Source organism: Physeter macrocephalus, chromosome 11, assembly GCF_002837175.3.
Source record: "Physeter macrocephalus isolate SW-GA chromosome 11, ASM283717v5, whole genome shotgun sequence".
In the NCBI taxonomy this organism is placed as follows: Eukaryota; Metazoa; Chordata; class Mammalia; order Artiodactyla; family Physeteridae; genus Physeter; species Physeter macrocephalus.
This window is the reverse complement of record NC_041224.1, coordinates 13,250,019-13,266,607: the sequence shown is the minus strand read 5'-3', so window position 1 is coordinate 13,266,607 and position 16,589 is coordinate 13,250,019. Positions and strand designations below refer to the sequence as shown.

General features: G+C 48.9%; 1 protein-coding gene across 3 annotated transcripts in view; it reads right to left on the bottom strand.

Moving 5' to 3' along the window:
- Positions 1 to 16,589, bottom strand: part of FRMD4A (FERM domain containing 4A) — a 100,046-nt gene that overhangs the window by 41,150 nt on the left and 42,307 nt on the right. For all 3 annotated transcript variants that reach the window (XM_028495604.2, XM_028495603.2, XM_024116363.3), the window contains one exon: positions 13,467 to 13,608. In XM_028495604.2, coding sequence (XP_028351405.1) covers positions 13,467 to 13,608 — 142 coding nt within the window. The remainder of the gene's footprint in view (positions 1 to 13,466; positions 13,609 to 16,589) is intronic.

Sequence of the window (16,589 nt, the reverse complement as noted above, 5' to 3'; positions counted from 1 at the left end):
ATCTGATCTCTAGTTATGGATTAGTTAAGCTTTGGTCTTGAGCTCATTAGCACTACCTAAATTATGATTACTTATAATAATTAGCCTAAATACCAAACCCATATAAGACAGAGTGATGGCTCAGAGGCCTTCTCCGTATCTGGCACCACTAACGCTGGCTGGCTCTGCTTCACACCTTTATTCCTGAAGTTGCTTCATGAGGAATATGGTGCCAGGTACCAAGTTAAGTCTTTGCAAAGTAAGTGAGTTGGCCTGGCCTAGACACGCAGAGTTCCATTTTCATCTAACCTGGATAGCGGGTAAAGGGTAAAACGATCGGGTTTTAATGCACTCTAAACCACTCACTAGATGGGTGACCTTGGACAAGTGACCTGCCCTCCTCAATCTGCTGTAAAGACTAATGAGATCACGCACATTCGGCATTGAGCTTGTGCTTGGGACAGGTAAGCCCCCCATATCTAGGGTAGACTTAACTTGAGTGAGTGCACACACCCACACAGGGACATACCGGCTAGAATTAGAAAGAGAGAAATGATTGAAATGACTTCCTCGCCGTTACTCAAGGAGCCATTTGTCAAAGAAGAGAAGCTCTGTGCAACGCAGCTACCACTTGGGCTCCAAAGCTCATCTTTAGAAGGAGCAACAGAGGTCTAGGCACTGTTTTCAAATTTCGTTTCTTGAGCCCCTGGGCTTGCATTTATGCCTTTGGTGCACCTGTGGATGAGGCTGGGATGGAGTCAAGGGGTTCAGCGGGTTCTGGGCCCCCCACTCCACCCTCAAGCTAGGGCAGCTCTGCAGTGGGGTTCTTGTCACAATGTATTTGAAAAAGAGGTTCCTGGTGCCTCTCTTTCTGTATAGGAAATGCACTGTCTGGGCAAGTGTGCTGAGTTCTTAGAGCTGCTCTCTTTTGGAGCTTGTCGGATCTGAAGCCGTCAGGCTGTTACCTGCAACCAGGCCAATGTGGCAACCCTGGGGTGGGGGGCAGCCGAGGGCCCAGGGACAAGATGACAACACCAACAGCACAGAGCACTGACAGAAACTCAAGAGCGTCAGAAGACGAAGCCCCAAGTGCTCTGAGATGTTGATGTTGTCACCCGCTAGACATCCCCTGAATGGCATGCGTGACATCTAAAAGGAAGGCCAGCCAGAGAGGCAGAAATCGGGAGGCAGAGAGTCACTCTGCATCCTCTCAAGTGACAGAATAGAATGAATGCAGGGAGAAACGCAGTCAGAAGAGCCTCAGGGGCGCAGGGCAACGAGAGTCCTGCAAACTAAAGGTTTGTGAGCACATCTAAAATGATTCTAGACACAGCAATAATTTCCAGTCAGCACCTACACTTGGTGGATGGTATAGAAGCTCTCAGTTACTATGATTTGTCCATTTCCGGTTACATGAACACACACGCGCCTTTTCACAGGCAACCCCACTCCAAGGTTATACGTTTAGCCCCTTAAAAATTAACAAGATGGAAATCCGCTACCTTTTAGAGGAGCAGTGAAGGATAAAAGACACCTGGATTTCCAACACATGTCAGCTGTTAATTGGTGTCAGATCTCCGCTTGTTAACCTCTCAGAGCCATGATGTCCCCAACTAGAAAATGACCAATTAACTAACCCCCAAGATTCCTCCAAACTCGAAGAATCTAGTACTGAAATAAACAGCTCACTGAGGCAGTTCCCTCTCACCTCTAGCAGTCATTTTTGCAATTTTTACAAAAGGATACGGCGCCATCTTTCTCTTTTCTTTCATACATACGGCGCCATCTTACATATGGCGCCATCTTTCTCTTCTTTTCTTTCCCATCTCCGCCTCCAGAACAGACAAGCAATCCTCCAACTCTGGTCCTTTTCCCAGCTATTGCTATAGTTTGCTTCAAATCAAAAGGAAATGTCTAATTATCAACCAGCACCTAAAGGACTGACCTCTGCATCTTATCAACAGGCCAAAGCAAATTATCTGTAAACCTGAATACTAAGTAAGAGTTTAATCTGAGCTTTGTTTGGGATTAATGAAGTACGAAGATGGATGGATGCTCTCTACCGGAGCCAGAAGAGTGAGATTTCAAAATGTAGAGAGTGACAGAGCAGTAGCCCAGTGCTAGTTGGAAAGGACTGTCCAAGCATAATCAATTGGTGCATGAACCCAAGGAAAAACAGGAGTGATTTGAATGCTTTTGAAAGATCTAAGTAGCGAATAAATACTTTGTTGTTGGTGGTGGTCCAACTTTCAAGTAGCACCAAGTTTGCAGGAAAGAGTGATGTGAGTACACCTCGGGAAACGTCAACTGGTCTGGCAGCTTCCAGAGACAGAAGTCTACCATCTAGTAGTTTAGAGCTAACAAGTCAGGGCTTGTGTCCCAGCTCTCTGTGCCATACTAGTTGTGAGGACTCAGCAATGTCACATGACCGCTCTGAATCTGTTACCTCCCTTCTCATATGGGAGTGAAAACAGGACTTCTGGGCTTCCCTGGTGGCGCAGTGGTGAAGAATCCGCCTGCCAATGCAGGGGACACGGGTTCGAGCCCTGGTCCGGGAGGATCCCACATGCTGCGGAGCAACTAAGCCCGTGCGCCACAGCTACTGAGCCTGCGCTCTAGAGCCCGTGAGCCACAACTACTGAGCCCACGTGCTGCAACTACTGAAGCCCGTGCTCCGCTACAAGAGAAGCCACCGCAATGAGAAGCCCGCGCCCCTCAACGAAGAGCAGCCCCCGCTCGCCGCAACTAGCGAAAACCCGTGCCCAGCAACGAAGACCCAACGCAGCCAAAAATAAATAAACAAATTAAAAAAACAGGACTTCTTCGAAAGTTGGGAGAATCAAATGAGATTGATTTGCATTGGCTTGCAAGGTGCTTAGAACAGCATGTAAGAGGCACTACGTGAGTATTTGTAGTTATTTGTAATCAGGGGTGTCCCCTGGCCTTTGTTAGGAGTTGGCACCCCAATTCTGGGGAGCCTCATAATGTAGAAGAGGAAGAACAGTGAACAGGCAAGAAGCTGGAAGGCTGGTGGAAGGTGCCCATGCAGGAAACTCGGGCGAAGGAGGGAAGGGAGGGCATTTTTACAGAACTCCTGATGGGAGCTTCCCACACGTTCTACTCCTTTCATCCTCACAGAAACGTTATCCCCGTGTTCACAGAAGAGGTCACTGGGACGTTAGGAGGCAGAGCTGGAATTCCAACTTGGCGGTTTGGTCTGCTGCGTCCCTGGAACGGAAGCACCATGAGGGCAGGAACTGGGTCTGGCTGTAACGCACACGGTTCCTGCACCAGCCCATCTGCCTCTCCAGCCTAGACCCTTCCTGCGGGACCGCGCGGAGGAAACGCAGGCAGAAGGGAGGAGCCCACGGGTCCTTCGGATGCGCCAAGGAAGCCACAGAAGTCTCTGAAGCACCTTGTGTGTGCAAGGTGGGGTGGGGGAGACAGGGAGCTGGACGTGGGTCCAGCCCTCAGAGAGCCTCTCGGGCCCGGCCACGAAAAGCCGTCCAGCGGGAGGAAGGAGGAGATGAGCCACGCCCTTGAAGGGGAGAGGCGGCAGCTGCCACACCCCAGGCCAGTTAGGCAGTTAACCTGCAGGGCTGATGAGGTCTGAGAAGGCTGAGTCGCCGCGTGGTCCCCACTGCCAGGAGCATCAGGGCGTCAGATTAGTTCTCCGGAAAGCCTTTCATCCTGCTTCCTGCTCAGTCAACGTCTCTTTGACTGAGCCCAGACTGCAAATGTCTTTTGTTTTTGGCTATCTGATGATCGTTTTCCAATCCACATCTTTTACAGAAATAGGTCACTCCTCAGCTGGCTGGAGAGGAGGAGAAAAAGGTCTGACCCCAAAGAAGACAACTCCAGCCCAAACACAGCCGGGAGTGTCTGAATGATGCACTGAAGATCAGAAAGCCACCTTCAGCGGGTTTGGGAATCTCCCGAGTGAACTCCCGGACGCTAGGGACGTTGTCGGCGGAGATACTTCTGCCACCTCTGGAGAAACCGCCTCTTGGACCTCCTCGTGCTCCAGCTAGGGAACTCCAGATGTCACCCGGAGGGCAGCTGGTGCCCTGGGGCAGGATGCGTGGGGAGGGCCAGCCCACACAAAGAGCAGCTCCCCTCCCAGCCGGCAAACATGGGGAAGGACGTCCTCATCGGGCTGAGACGGAGAATGCGCTCCAGTCTTTCAAAAGACTCTGGGCTACTCTGCACCGGATATGAGAACGCATCCTCTTAAACAGAATATTGTCAGGAACCGGGGCTCATATGTTTTTACACAGATGGAATTCTGATGACCAGCCCTGCTGATCTCAGGCGACAGAAGGGGTTCTTTCCTCTCTGAAAGCAGGGGAAATTTGAAACAAACAGTACCCCAGAGAAGAAAGAAATCTGTTGTCCTAAAAGTAAGGGAAGGAAATGACAATCTGTCTGTTTAGACTTTTACAAAAAAAGAAAAGAAAGTAGGCATATTCCCAGATCTACAAAAGCTATAAGGAAAAGTTTTGGCAGACACCCCAGGAATAAATACAAGGAAAAGGTCTGAACCCTTTATGATGAAGAGATATTTATTTGCCTTACAAATCCTCAATTACGAATTCCTTACAGGAAAGATGTCCTAAGAGAACATGGGAAATAAAGCCACCTGGCAGATTTCAGGATAACTGTGTGTGATCTCTGGAGAGCGTCTCAGGGAATGAAACGTGATTTTTTTTTTCCACATGAAAAGTGCACGCCTGGAGAACTTTTCATTAGGGTGGGATATTTTAGAAAGAAAACAGCGCGCGTAAAAGAGCAGTGAAATGGGAGCGCTTTGAAAATAAACACCATTTGGTGGCAGCGAAGAGTCTCTGGGACTCAGAAAAAAAGAAAGTGCTCAGTGGCACTTCTACCAAAGGGTGAAGGGTACAAAGATAATGAAAAAAAGAAAGGTTCGGGGTTGGGGGAGAGGGAGGGAGGGAGAGACGTGAACCACTGATTTAAAACGTTAGCACCATCTGGTAAACTACCTAGTTGAAACTACTGTTATGAGTTAAGTTATACGGTTTCCATTTCTTATATTGTGAAATAAGGGGGCTTATCCTTCTGGCTCCAAGATTCTGTGATTCGACTGTAATATTGAGAAAGCTGGTCTCAATAAACGGGAAGAGAGCAAAGGCTATGGGAGGGGACGGTGATATTTCTTTTTCAGTTTTTAAAAATCCATCAAAGTCGTTCACTTAGGTTACAGATTATCATTCTGCCCTGGTTTTCTTTAGCAGGTGAATATTCCTTTACACGGGAGGGTGTAACTATATCAGTATAAATGGCTTTATTAGGTTTCTGTTCTTTTCCCCCCAGTGAGAGAGCAGAAAGGGACAACTGTGCTGTCTTCGCACAATTGTGACTCAGGCCTGTCCTGCTCAAGCCACGGCCAGAAACATCCATTCCACAGAAAGCGATTTCGCAGCCCTCACCGGTTACACAGTCCCATATAAACACACCCTAGCAGAGGGTGAGCCCTCTGGCAGGGCTGCCGGCTAAGCCCATCTGCAGGGCACCGAGCCTGGGACCAACACTAAAGGCCCCTGGAATCCTGGGCATCATTAGACTTAAGAAGAGACAGGCAGCCGATAAAGGAACCTCTAAAAGGCTGGAGAGAAACAGATGGAAGAGACAGAAATGAGAGCCGAAAAGAAAGGATGAAAATGGCACTTCCCTGGCAGTCCAGTGGTTAAGACTCCATGCCTCTAATGCAGGGGGCGTGGGTTCGATCCCTGCTTGGGGAACTAGGATCCCACATGCTGGGCAGCAAAACAACGGACAAAGTTCCATCGACAGACGAACGGATAAAGAAGATGTGGTACATCTATACAATGGAATATTACTCAGCCATGAAAAGGAACGGAATTGGGTCATTTGTAGAGACGTGGATGGATCTAGAGACTGTCATACAGAGTGAAGTCAGTCAGAAAGAGAAAAACAAATATCGTATATTAACGCATACATGTGGAATCTAGAAAAATGGTACAGATGAACCGGTTTGCAGGGCAGAAGTGGAGACACAGATATAGAGAACAAACGTATGGACACCAAGGGGGGAAAGCGGCGGGGGGTGGTGGTGAGATGAATTGGGAGATTGGGATTGACATGTAGACACTAATATGTATAAAACAGGTAACTAATGAGAAACTGCTGTACAGCACAGGGAACTCCACTTTGCTGTACAGTAGAAACTAATACAACATTGTAAAACAACTATACGCCAATTAAAAAAAAATTGACATAAAGTAACTGCAAAACATAAAGGAAATAAGTTTGAACTGTAGGAATAAAATCTATATTTTAAAAAAAAGAAGAAAAAAGGAGGAAGATGAAAAGAAGAAGAAAAAAGCCCCCAAACATCATGTGATTGATACCGACTTCAGGCCGCGTATTTTAAGCTGAATACAGCCCCGACCATAAAGCTGGCAGCGCCCTATCAGATCAGTTCTCTGGAAGGAGAGACGACAGACAGCTGGCACCCTCATTATTATGTTAGTTATTAATAAACTTCCCAACAATGGCAGGAAGTGCTGGCATTCAGAGAGGGCGAATGTGTGAAGAGTTGAGTCATGGACGTGGATGGGTCCCAGGCAGAGCAGGCCCTACACTCAGTACAACGTGTTTTTCTCCCGAGCGGAAAGGGTCAGACAGAGCTGGGGGATCCCAGCAGACCGCAGGGTTTTGTTATATTGCGTTTTTTTGTTTGTTTTTTTTTTAACCAAATATCCATCACCACACTCTTGGCAACCCTGCTCTTGACAATGCAGATGACTCAACTGCCCTATCAATCCCACAGCCCAATTCCTATTTATAGACACAACATGCCATTTTGTTTTTGGAGAAGGTGGGTGGCTTTTGGCCCTGTATTTCCATTCAAAAAGCCAGCATCAGTCTCATTGTTCTAATTCCTCTAAGAAAGGACGTGCAGTAACATTTTTTTGTTTGCGGGCAGTTAATGCACAACCCACGTGGGCCTGCATAACACAGGGCGTCTCCTAAGCAAGTCTGTGCCATTTTCTTTAAACATCAGCTGAGAGCAAAAACACATCTCCCTGAGCCCCTCCCTACCCTCCTACTGAAACCAGAACTGTTCTGGGATGGCAAATTCCAGAAGCAATGCTGGGACAATCCTACACTTTTTCTCGCTTTCAGAGGAGCTACAGAAAGGCCATGCATGTTCAGCATGCAGTTGTTTTGTTTTTTCTTTTGTCATTCCATTTTTTTCCCTTTCCCATCTGTTTTTGAGGTTTCAAGAAATGCGGGTAAGGAAGAGAGGGATAAACCCTTTAAAGTTCCCACAAAAAGGATTTCGGAGGCTTTTTCTGAATTCCGAAAACGTCATCATCACCAAACGTTTTGAGTTCACAGTTGTCCTCTCAAACTCTATCTGAACCCTGGAAAATTTGGAGGCTCTCCTAGGGCACAGTGACCACAACGTCCCCTGCTTGTCACCACCCCGCAGTGGTCAGGCAACAGGCTGGCTGGTTAGCCAGAGGTGCAGAGCTTGTGAGGAGACCAAGATGGGGGCGGAGGTGGGGCTCTGCCGGCCTGGAACGGGGGCTGCGCCCTGAGGTGCCTCAAAGCCCCTTCCTCCAGGGGATGCTCTGGGACCAGGGTCCTCAGCTCCTTTCAAAGCCTGCCCGCCGGAGCCCCTTCACGAATGGATTTGGGACGCGGGTTCCATAACCTTCCTAGGGTCTGAATCTCATGCAGTGTAATTTGGGGAGGTGAGGGCTTGATCCCTTTTACTGCGACACACCTCAGAAGGCTCAGCACCTCTAAGGGTCTCCAGTAGGACTACAGGTCCCCCACGGGACAGCCCTGGGTGTTACCAGCGAAAAACTCAGAGCGTCTTGGCCCTGAGCCTCAGTAAATCATTTCAACTCTGCAGACCTTTTCTTTTTGAGATGTTAGCCCCTGGCCCAGGTCATTAATAAGTGTGTACTTCTGACTTCTTTAATGATATCGATAACATTTCTTCATTTCTTTAGCTTCTGAGACCTCAGATAGCTTTAAAATGACTGAAGTCCACTACTTCGTAATGACGTACCCTTGTTAAATAGGAAAATCACCTTCAAAGTTACTAAGAGTTGGAAATATTCTATCTCTGTTTTACATCAACAAATAGTACGCCAACTCTTTGAGGAGAGAAGCTGTAACTTTTACAATGCTATGCATAGTCGCTAGCAAAGTTCGGGAGCTAGAAAAAATGTTTATACGGTAGCAATATCACAGTGTGGTTACACGGCTCGGTTACGGCACAATTTGGGTACAGACAAGGGTGGAAGGATACAGGCAAGATAATGAGGAAGGATGGTGTTTGCAGGAGGAGCCTGATCTGACAAGATTAACCTTTGAAGGTCTGATACCATCATGACAAAAGTGATACAGTACAATTTGAGGGAAAATGTTAGTGGCAGGTTTCTGAGCGATCTTGGCAAGGACCGAGACAGCACACACTCTGGGAATGTAGAAGGTTCTTAAAAGGCAGCACATGCAGGATTCTTACTAGTATCCTTCAAAATTTAATTTTAATAATCGTGTATCATTGACATCAGTCTTGGTGATGATTTTTTGAAAGTTGACACCACAAGTAGAGGCACCAAAAGTAAAAGTAAGCAAATGGGACTACATCGAACGAAAAAGCTTCTGCACAACAACGGAAACCATCAACAAAAAGAAAAGGCAACCTACTGAATGGGAGAAAATATTTGCAAATCATATATCTGATAAAGGACTAATATCCAAAAAATATAAAGAACTTATACAACTCAACAACAAAAAACAAATCCAGTTAAAAAACGGGCAGAGGATCTGAACAGACATTTTCCAAAGAAGACATACAAATGGCCAACGGGTACATGAATAGATACCCAACATCATTAATCATCAGGGAAATGCAAATCAAAACCACAATGGGAAATCACCTCACATCTGTTAGAATGGCCATCATCAAAAAGCATGACAAATGTTGGCGAGGATGTGGAAAAAAGGGAACCCTCACAGCCTGTTGGTAGGAATGGGAGTTGGTGCAGCCACTATGTCAAACAGTGTGGAGGTTCCTCAAAAAACTAATAATAGGGCTTCCCTGGTGGCGCAGTGGTTGAGAATCTGCCTGCTAATGCAGGGGACACGGGGTCGAGCCCCGGTCCGGGAGGATCCCACATGCCGCGGAGCAACTGGGCCCGTGAGCCACAACTACTGAGCCTGCGCGTCTGGAGCCTGTGCTCCGCAACAAGAGAGGCGGCGATAGTGAGAGGCCCGCGTACCGCAATGAAGAGTGGCCCCCGCTCGCCACAACCAGAGAAAGCCCTCGCACAGAAACAAAGACCCAACACAGCAAAAATAAATAAATAAATTAATAAACTCCTACCCCCAACATCTTAAAAACAAAACAAAACAAAACAAATAATAGAGCTACCATATGACCCAGCAATTTCACTTCTGGGTATTTATCTGAAGAAATGAAACAGTAACTGGAAAAGATATCTGCACCCTCATGTTCATAGCAGCATTATTCACAATAGCCATGATATGGAAACAATCTAAGTGTCCACCAGTGGATGAATGCATAAAGAAATTGTAACTATAACACACACACAACGGGACATTATTCAGCCATAACAAAAAAAAAATGAAATCTTGCCATTTTCGATATAAATGGACCCCAAGGGCATTATGCTAAGCGAAGTATATCAGAGAAAGACAAATACCATTTGATCTCACTGATACATAGACTCTAAAAACAAACGAACTAAAACCAAAAAACCCTGAGCTCATAGATAAAAAGAACAGACTGGCAGGTGTCAGAGACAGGGGGTGAGGGTGGGTGAAATGGGTAAACTGAGTCAAAAGGTACAAATTTCCAGTCAGTAAATAAATGAGTCACGGGGAAATCATGTAAAAAATTTAAAAAATCGTGTATGGAACATCTACTGAGTGTTGGGCGCAGGGTTAGCGGTAGCAAAAAGGGTTCTCAAGTGATGATCAGTTTCTCAAAATGCTTTTCAGGACCGTTTATCAGACACCATCTTTGTTTCAGCACAAGGCAGTAGGTGAAGGAGAGACAATAATTGATCCAATAGGATACTAGGTTTTTTGTATCCTATTTCCTGAGTGAGAGGTAGATCCTAGGGTCTGGAAAGTGTCATAAAAAGAGTGCTTAAACCTAGGCCATCCCGAAAGAGTGACGCCCTCTCCTTCTGCGGGAGCCCATCACTAAGAGGCCTTCTCCACACGCAGTCAGGCAGGAGGCACTAAAGGATGAAAAGCATGGGGTGGGAGGCTAGCCTAGATTTCCGGCTGGTGGGGGATGGGAAACCGTCCCGTCCAGGTGGGACTGCAAGGCCTCAGGTGAAGGCATCTTCTCCTGCACATGAAAAGTCAGAGGGGCAGCAGTCACAGACCTGGTGGCAGTGACGGCCAGATCGACAGGTCCTAGAAGTTCCCCGAGTTGACCGATGGAACACTTCCCGTGCAAGGTCTCTCCTTCCACTGACCCGTGGCCTTTCCTAAGTCAGAGGCGGGGAAACCTCCCCACGGAGCCTCAGCAGTTAAGGACCGTTCTCCAGGATCTAACTTGCAGGGCTGGGCTGAGTTTGAAGCGCTCCCTGGCCTGGTCATGGGGCACGGCTCACACCTCTCCATCTCCTCCCCCGTCTACCCAGCTTTCCTCTTGCTTAGCTGAGCAGCAGAGGTGGGCAGGGAAAAGGCTGAGGGTCTCGGTCCTAAGGATGGAGCCACCGCAGAAGTGGGGCAGGCAGGGGGCCTCGGCTACCTCCATCGACGCCCAAACAGCTTTGCCCAGGGTCCTTGTCACTAAGTTATCAGACATGAAAAAATTGCTCTAATATCCCGAGATAAAGATGCTTATATTAGGTGTGGGAGTGGATTCAGCAGGAAAGTTTTCTTTTGATTCATCTCCTAGCCCACGGGATTGATTATCAATGTCAAGCTGTTGACGGTAACAGAGAGGAATTGCTTTCCAGTCTTGAAGATGCCTGGATCTCGGTATCTCATTTCTTTTCCTTTCTTTTTTTGGCCGTGCCGCCAAAAAAACTGGGGATCCCAGTTGCCGCACCAGGGATCAAACCCGCCCCCCCTGCAGTGGAAGCGCAGAGTCTTAACCACTGGACCGCCAGGGAAGTCCCTGGATCTCATTTCTGATGGTTGAATGATGTCAGTTGCACGTTAGATGCTTTGGGGCTCCTGTTCACCACCTCCTCTCTACCTGCTATTACGTTTGCACCCTTGGCGGCTGCCAGAGACAAAGGGCCCAAGCAGATGGACCAGGACACAGGTGTAAAAGTGGGGAGACCTAGGTTCCTTGATCGTGAGCTGCACACCCACCTCAGGCTTTTATCTCTTGTTCAGCAAGAAGAGTGGCTCTCAAACTGTGGTCCCCAGACCAGCATCAACATCACCGGGGAGGGCTTCCCTGGGGGCGCAGTGGTTGAGAATCTGCCTGCTAATGCAGGGGACACGGGTTCGAGCCCCGGTCCGGGAGGATCCCACATGCCGCGGAGCAACTGGGCCCGTGAGCCACAATTACTGAGCCTGCGCGTCTGGAGCCCGTGCTCCGCAACAAGAGAGGCCGCGACAGTGAGAGGCCCGCGCACCGCTATGAAGAGTGACCCCCGCTTGCCACAACTAGAGAAAGCCCTCGCACAGAAACGAAGACCCAACACAGCCAAAAATAAAAATTTAAAAAAATTGTTCCAATTTCAACGGTCAGCTACTCTTACAAATTCCCACAATCGGAAAATGCAAACTTTAAAAAAACAAACAAAACAAAACAAAAGAAAACAAAAAACATCACCGGGGAACTTGTCAGAACTTGCTAGAAATGCCAATTCCCAGGCTCACCCCAGACCTACAGATCAGACACTCCGGGGCCGGAGCCCAGCTACCTGAGTTTGAACGAACCCTCCAAGGGGTTCCGATGCACCTGGAGGGCAGGGAACCCCTGAGCTGGAAGAATCTATTCTCCTGCGTGTAACATGCCACATTCAGAAGGAACGTAGATTTCCAAGGGGATATGAAACCACAGCAGGAATGCACCCCTCACTGAGGCTGAAGGAAGAGGCGGGCTCATCTGTGGCTGCATTAGGAGGACAGTGGACAAACGGAAGCCAGGCTCAGCTCCGAGACTCTGGGCTTTAACAGGGGATAGGAAGTGGCTGGAATTCGAGGCAGCGGTCTTGGACTTTGAATGGCATTCTCTTTACTACAGCACTGTCCACGGTCTTCACTGTAAACCTCTAAGCCTCAGAAGCAATGATTACTTGGCCCATTGTATTGATGAAAGCTTTTTAAGGATCCAGGACAGCGAGAGGTTTACGGTGAACCTTAACGGTGACCTGGCAGAGGCAGAAACAACTTTGTGGAGGAGCCTGAAACCTACATAATTTTGGTGGCTCTATTTAAGAAAAAGAATGCAAAATGTATTACGTTCACAGATTTTATAAAACGCCTGGCCCCGTGGACATGTGACCTGGGTCCTCCCAGGACCTTAGAAAGGCCTGTCCATCTTCACCCTCGCCCTTCAGGTCTAAAGGTTTTCCTGGCTCTGACTGGACTCCACCAGCCCAGAAGCTAACTAGGCAGCTTTCGGCTTTCCCCACCCCCTCCTGTCTTTTTCCTTTCTTTATTTTGTTACCGTCTGCAGTCACCACATGTACAGAGATGACCCTGGAAGATGAGGTAGGGCAAAGACCTCCTGCTTTACTCTCTGGCTCAGAGGCAAGGAGGTGTGTACCGGCCCCAAGAATAATCAGCCCTTGAGCACGTGGCCTGGGGGGTGAACTGCATTATACTTTCCTAACATTTCCAGACAATTTTTGCCTCCCTCTCACTCCCTGCCCAACTCAGAACTGCTCCCCTCCTGTCACTCCAGCCGATGGCACCCCTCCTCCTGAAGTCCAGCCGCATCTCAAACCTCGGGGCATTTCTGTCCCTCCCAAAACCTCAAGGCAAATGACTGGCCCAGGGCCCCGCAGAAACACACGGCAGGCAGACCCCCTGACCCCCCCCTTTCAAAGCGCACCAGACCGCACTCTGCGACGGGTCTCTCCTTCCCAAACGATCAAGGGTTTTCCGTACTTTGGAAAGCCTCGAGAAGTCCCCCTGGGAACGGCAAGCACCACGCCGAAGGCTGACCTTCGGCCCCTCCTCGTGTAATTCTCCTTGAGTGACAGGCAGGCAGCCCGCGCCTTCGTCCTCGGAGCCGGCGCTCCTGCCGCTCGGCCATCAGCACCGGGAGGCGCTGGAGGCCGCTCCAAGGCACTAGGGTGCTCTTCCCACGCCCTGAGGCTCTACTGCCGCGTCTCCCCTCCCCTGCTTCCACGCGCTGACACCGCTGGCCGGTTCCTCGGACCGCCCCCGGCCCCCCGCCCCCGTTGGGCCGCAAGCCTCGCTCGGCGGCCGCGCCCCGCCTCCTCGGAGCGCCCAGGCCCCGGGACGCCGCCCACCTGAGGACAGCAGGCTGCCGCTGCTGCCACTGATGATCTTGCCCTTGCTGCCCATGTTGGCCAGCTTGGACGTCTTCAGCGTGCCCGTCTCCGTCAGGTCGATGGCGATTTCGCTCAGGCTGCGGGCGGCATGGATCTTCGACTAGAAGGACCACCGGGTTGCACAGGTTAGACGGGGGACGCTCCGCTCCCAGCCGGGACACGCTCCCCTCCGGACAGCCCTTCCCGGGATCTAGCAAAGGGCCCCACGGCCGCATTCTTCTATCTGTGTCCCCAGGGCCCATGGCTCATCCCCTGAAGCTTCCCGGTGGGAGCAGATAAGCCTCCAGAGGTGACACGGCGTGTTTTCGAAGCCTCTTACGCCACAGGCTGTATGTACAGGGCTTACGAGTGTGGACTTCGGAGGCAGACAGACCTCGGTGGAGTCCTGATCTGGGGAAGGACTTAACCTCACGGAGCCTCATTACTCCCAAGTATAAAACAGGGAAAGCACCACCTACCGCTCAAGGTTTTGTTAGGGTCAAAAGAAGGAAGGCAAGGGAAGGCCCCGCTGCACCCCCAGTTCCCTCCCCTCCCCTCCCTTCTGCCTCCTACATAGCTCTCAAGGAACAGTAGCAATTTTACGTGATTTTGTGCTTAAAAGAAGGAGGAAAAAAATAATTTTCAGCTTTGTGAATGATTTAAGAGATGTCTGAAGCAAATTTATGAAGTTCCAGTAAATTCTAAGGTGGTTTAAACTCTTAAATTATTAGCCACGGAGCCATGAAAACTTAGAGGGTTGGGAAGTGACCACACTGTCAGCCTGCAAGCGTGGTGTGTAAGGGCTTCTGGAAAAAATGCTCATCTGGATGCTCGGTTCTCACCAAGGGGGCACCTGACACGGTGCTTTGCTTCTATTTTGGTACCTAAACATAAGAGCCAAAGTCTTCTTCAGATGATGGTTAAAAGTCCACTCCATTTATTCTACAAATTAACTGGCCCACTTTGTCGAACAATAACAGCAAGTTAGAGGAATTAGAAAAGGAATCTGCATTCATGATTACGTTCCTAAAAGCAACTGTTTGCAGTGAAGCTTTCTGCTCTAGTTCCCACCTTAGGAGGTAGAGGTGGGTTTGCGTGGGCCCCGCATGTGTTGGACTTTTTTTTTTTTCCTTCTTCAAGAAATCAATTTGTGACAATGCTTCAGGAAGCGGCTTTCCCTGCACTGCGGACTTTTGGAAGACAACTATAAATCCTAGTATAACCTGTACATGTGCTGATCTTTCTGTGGCCACTGGTGATTAGGCAGGGGTGCATGGATGGAGCCAGCAGAGGGTCCCAACAGGTTTTGATGTGTGTTCACTGGTGTGAGACTAGGTCTGTCCGCCACGCAGGAGAAGCCCCAGAGGATGGGCAGACCAGTGCCCGGCTCCCTCTTATTCACCTCCTGAGCCCAGGTGCCCGCAGTGGTCCAGCAGGGTCTGTCTGAGTCTGTCTGAACCCGGAGGCCTTGCCCTTCCTCTGGCCTCCGTGTTGATGCCAAAATTGGTGAAAGACCATGACTTCTGACCGCCAAGTACTTTCCTCACGTGAATGAGATGAGAGTCTGAGCAGCAGAGGAAATGCTGAGACTTTCTGCTTGTTTTGTTCACAGGGTCTGACCCATTTTCGTCCTCACCCTCTTCTATCTCACTGGTCCTTCCTTGACTGATGTCTCCTCTCCGACCTCAACTTCTGTCCCTGCACTCAGAACCAGGCTGCCTTCCTGGGGTGAGCGTTTCCTTGCTCATAATATAATCCCAGCTGCCAGCGGCTCGCAGGGTTTTCTGGCTTGTGGCAGAAAGCAGGAGCGCCTCTGCTTCATTTTGACACAGTATATCAGTTGCATCCACCTGGCTGAGTTTTATCCTCTGAGCAAAGCACAATCCATCACTTCCTTTCTTTCAACACTATTCTTTTACCAAGGCCCAGGCTTTACCAAGAGAAGCCCACACTTGCAGTTATGCAAGAATAACTCATGAAGACACAGACCAATTCAGCCTGGTGAAGGACCTGGGCTCTGAAGTCAGAAAGATCTGGACTGAAATCTTGGCTCTTCCCAGTGAATCACAGTTTGACCTTGATTTTCAACCTCTCTGATACTGAGATCCCTGTTTGTAAAATGGAGCTGTTAAAACCCACACCACGGGGGTGTGATATCAAGACGAAATTAGATGCTACACATCAAGGCCAGTGACACTGGAATAGGAATAGGATATAAATCAGGGCCTGGCAGGAATCTGCTAAGTGAGGTTCAATGAATGACTCAACTGGAGATTTGGGGGGATCTCATTAATCTCAAGGAAGACCTGTCCCCACCCCACCTCTAGCCCTGCCACACCAATCTCGGAGGCAGGAAAGAAAATACAGAAAAAGGACAACAGACACACTTCCCAAGGGAGACTAGATTCTTAGAAGTTTTAGGAAATTACTGGCTTCTCTCTAGAATGGAAATATCACAGTGACTGAATAGACCAGGCGGAGAGAGAGCGCTAAGAGGAGAAGAATTGATGGGGAGATTCTCTCCTTATAAAGTCAAGTCTCTGTGCCCAAGCAAAAGAGTCTCCGAAGTTTTGGATGTTTTGCTCTGAGGGTCTTGCTGTACTAAGTATTATTATGGGTATTCTGTAAGCAAAGTTTAATTGGTCCCTGACACGCTTTCACTTGGCTTTTGATCTAGATGGAATGAAGAATAGCAGACTGGATAAGGAAAAAAAAAAAAAGATGAAGAAGAAGGAAAGATGTTTGGACTGGGGGCCAACTCAACAAGTCCTCAGTCTGAATTCAGAGGAACAGTGACTAAACAGTTTAAACTTTCACGTGTTCTCCTCCGAACTCTACAAGATATTCCTTGGCTCTGGGGTACATACGTTGGCAGGAGCGAGCTGACAACATTTCTGATCTTTGGGGTCAGCGGATATAATTTACCAAATGTGACTGATGCCAGCGCAGCCTCTCATGCTGAATGAGCTGCCAGAAAGGAACCAATACAGCCTCTTTCTGCTCTGTCTTTGGTGATGGAGGGTGGGTGGGCAGGCAGGCGAGCATGTGTGTGTGTGTGTGTGTGTGTGTGTGTGTGTGTGTGTGTGTGTGTGTGTGTGTGTG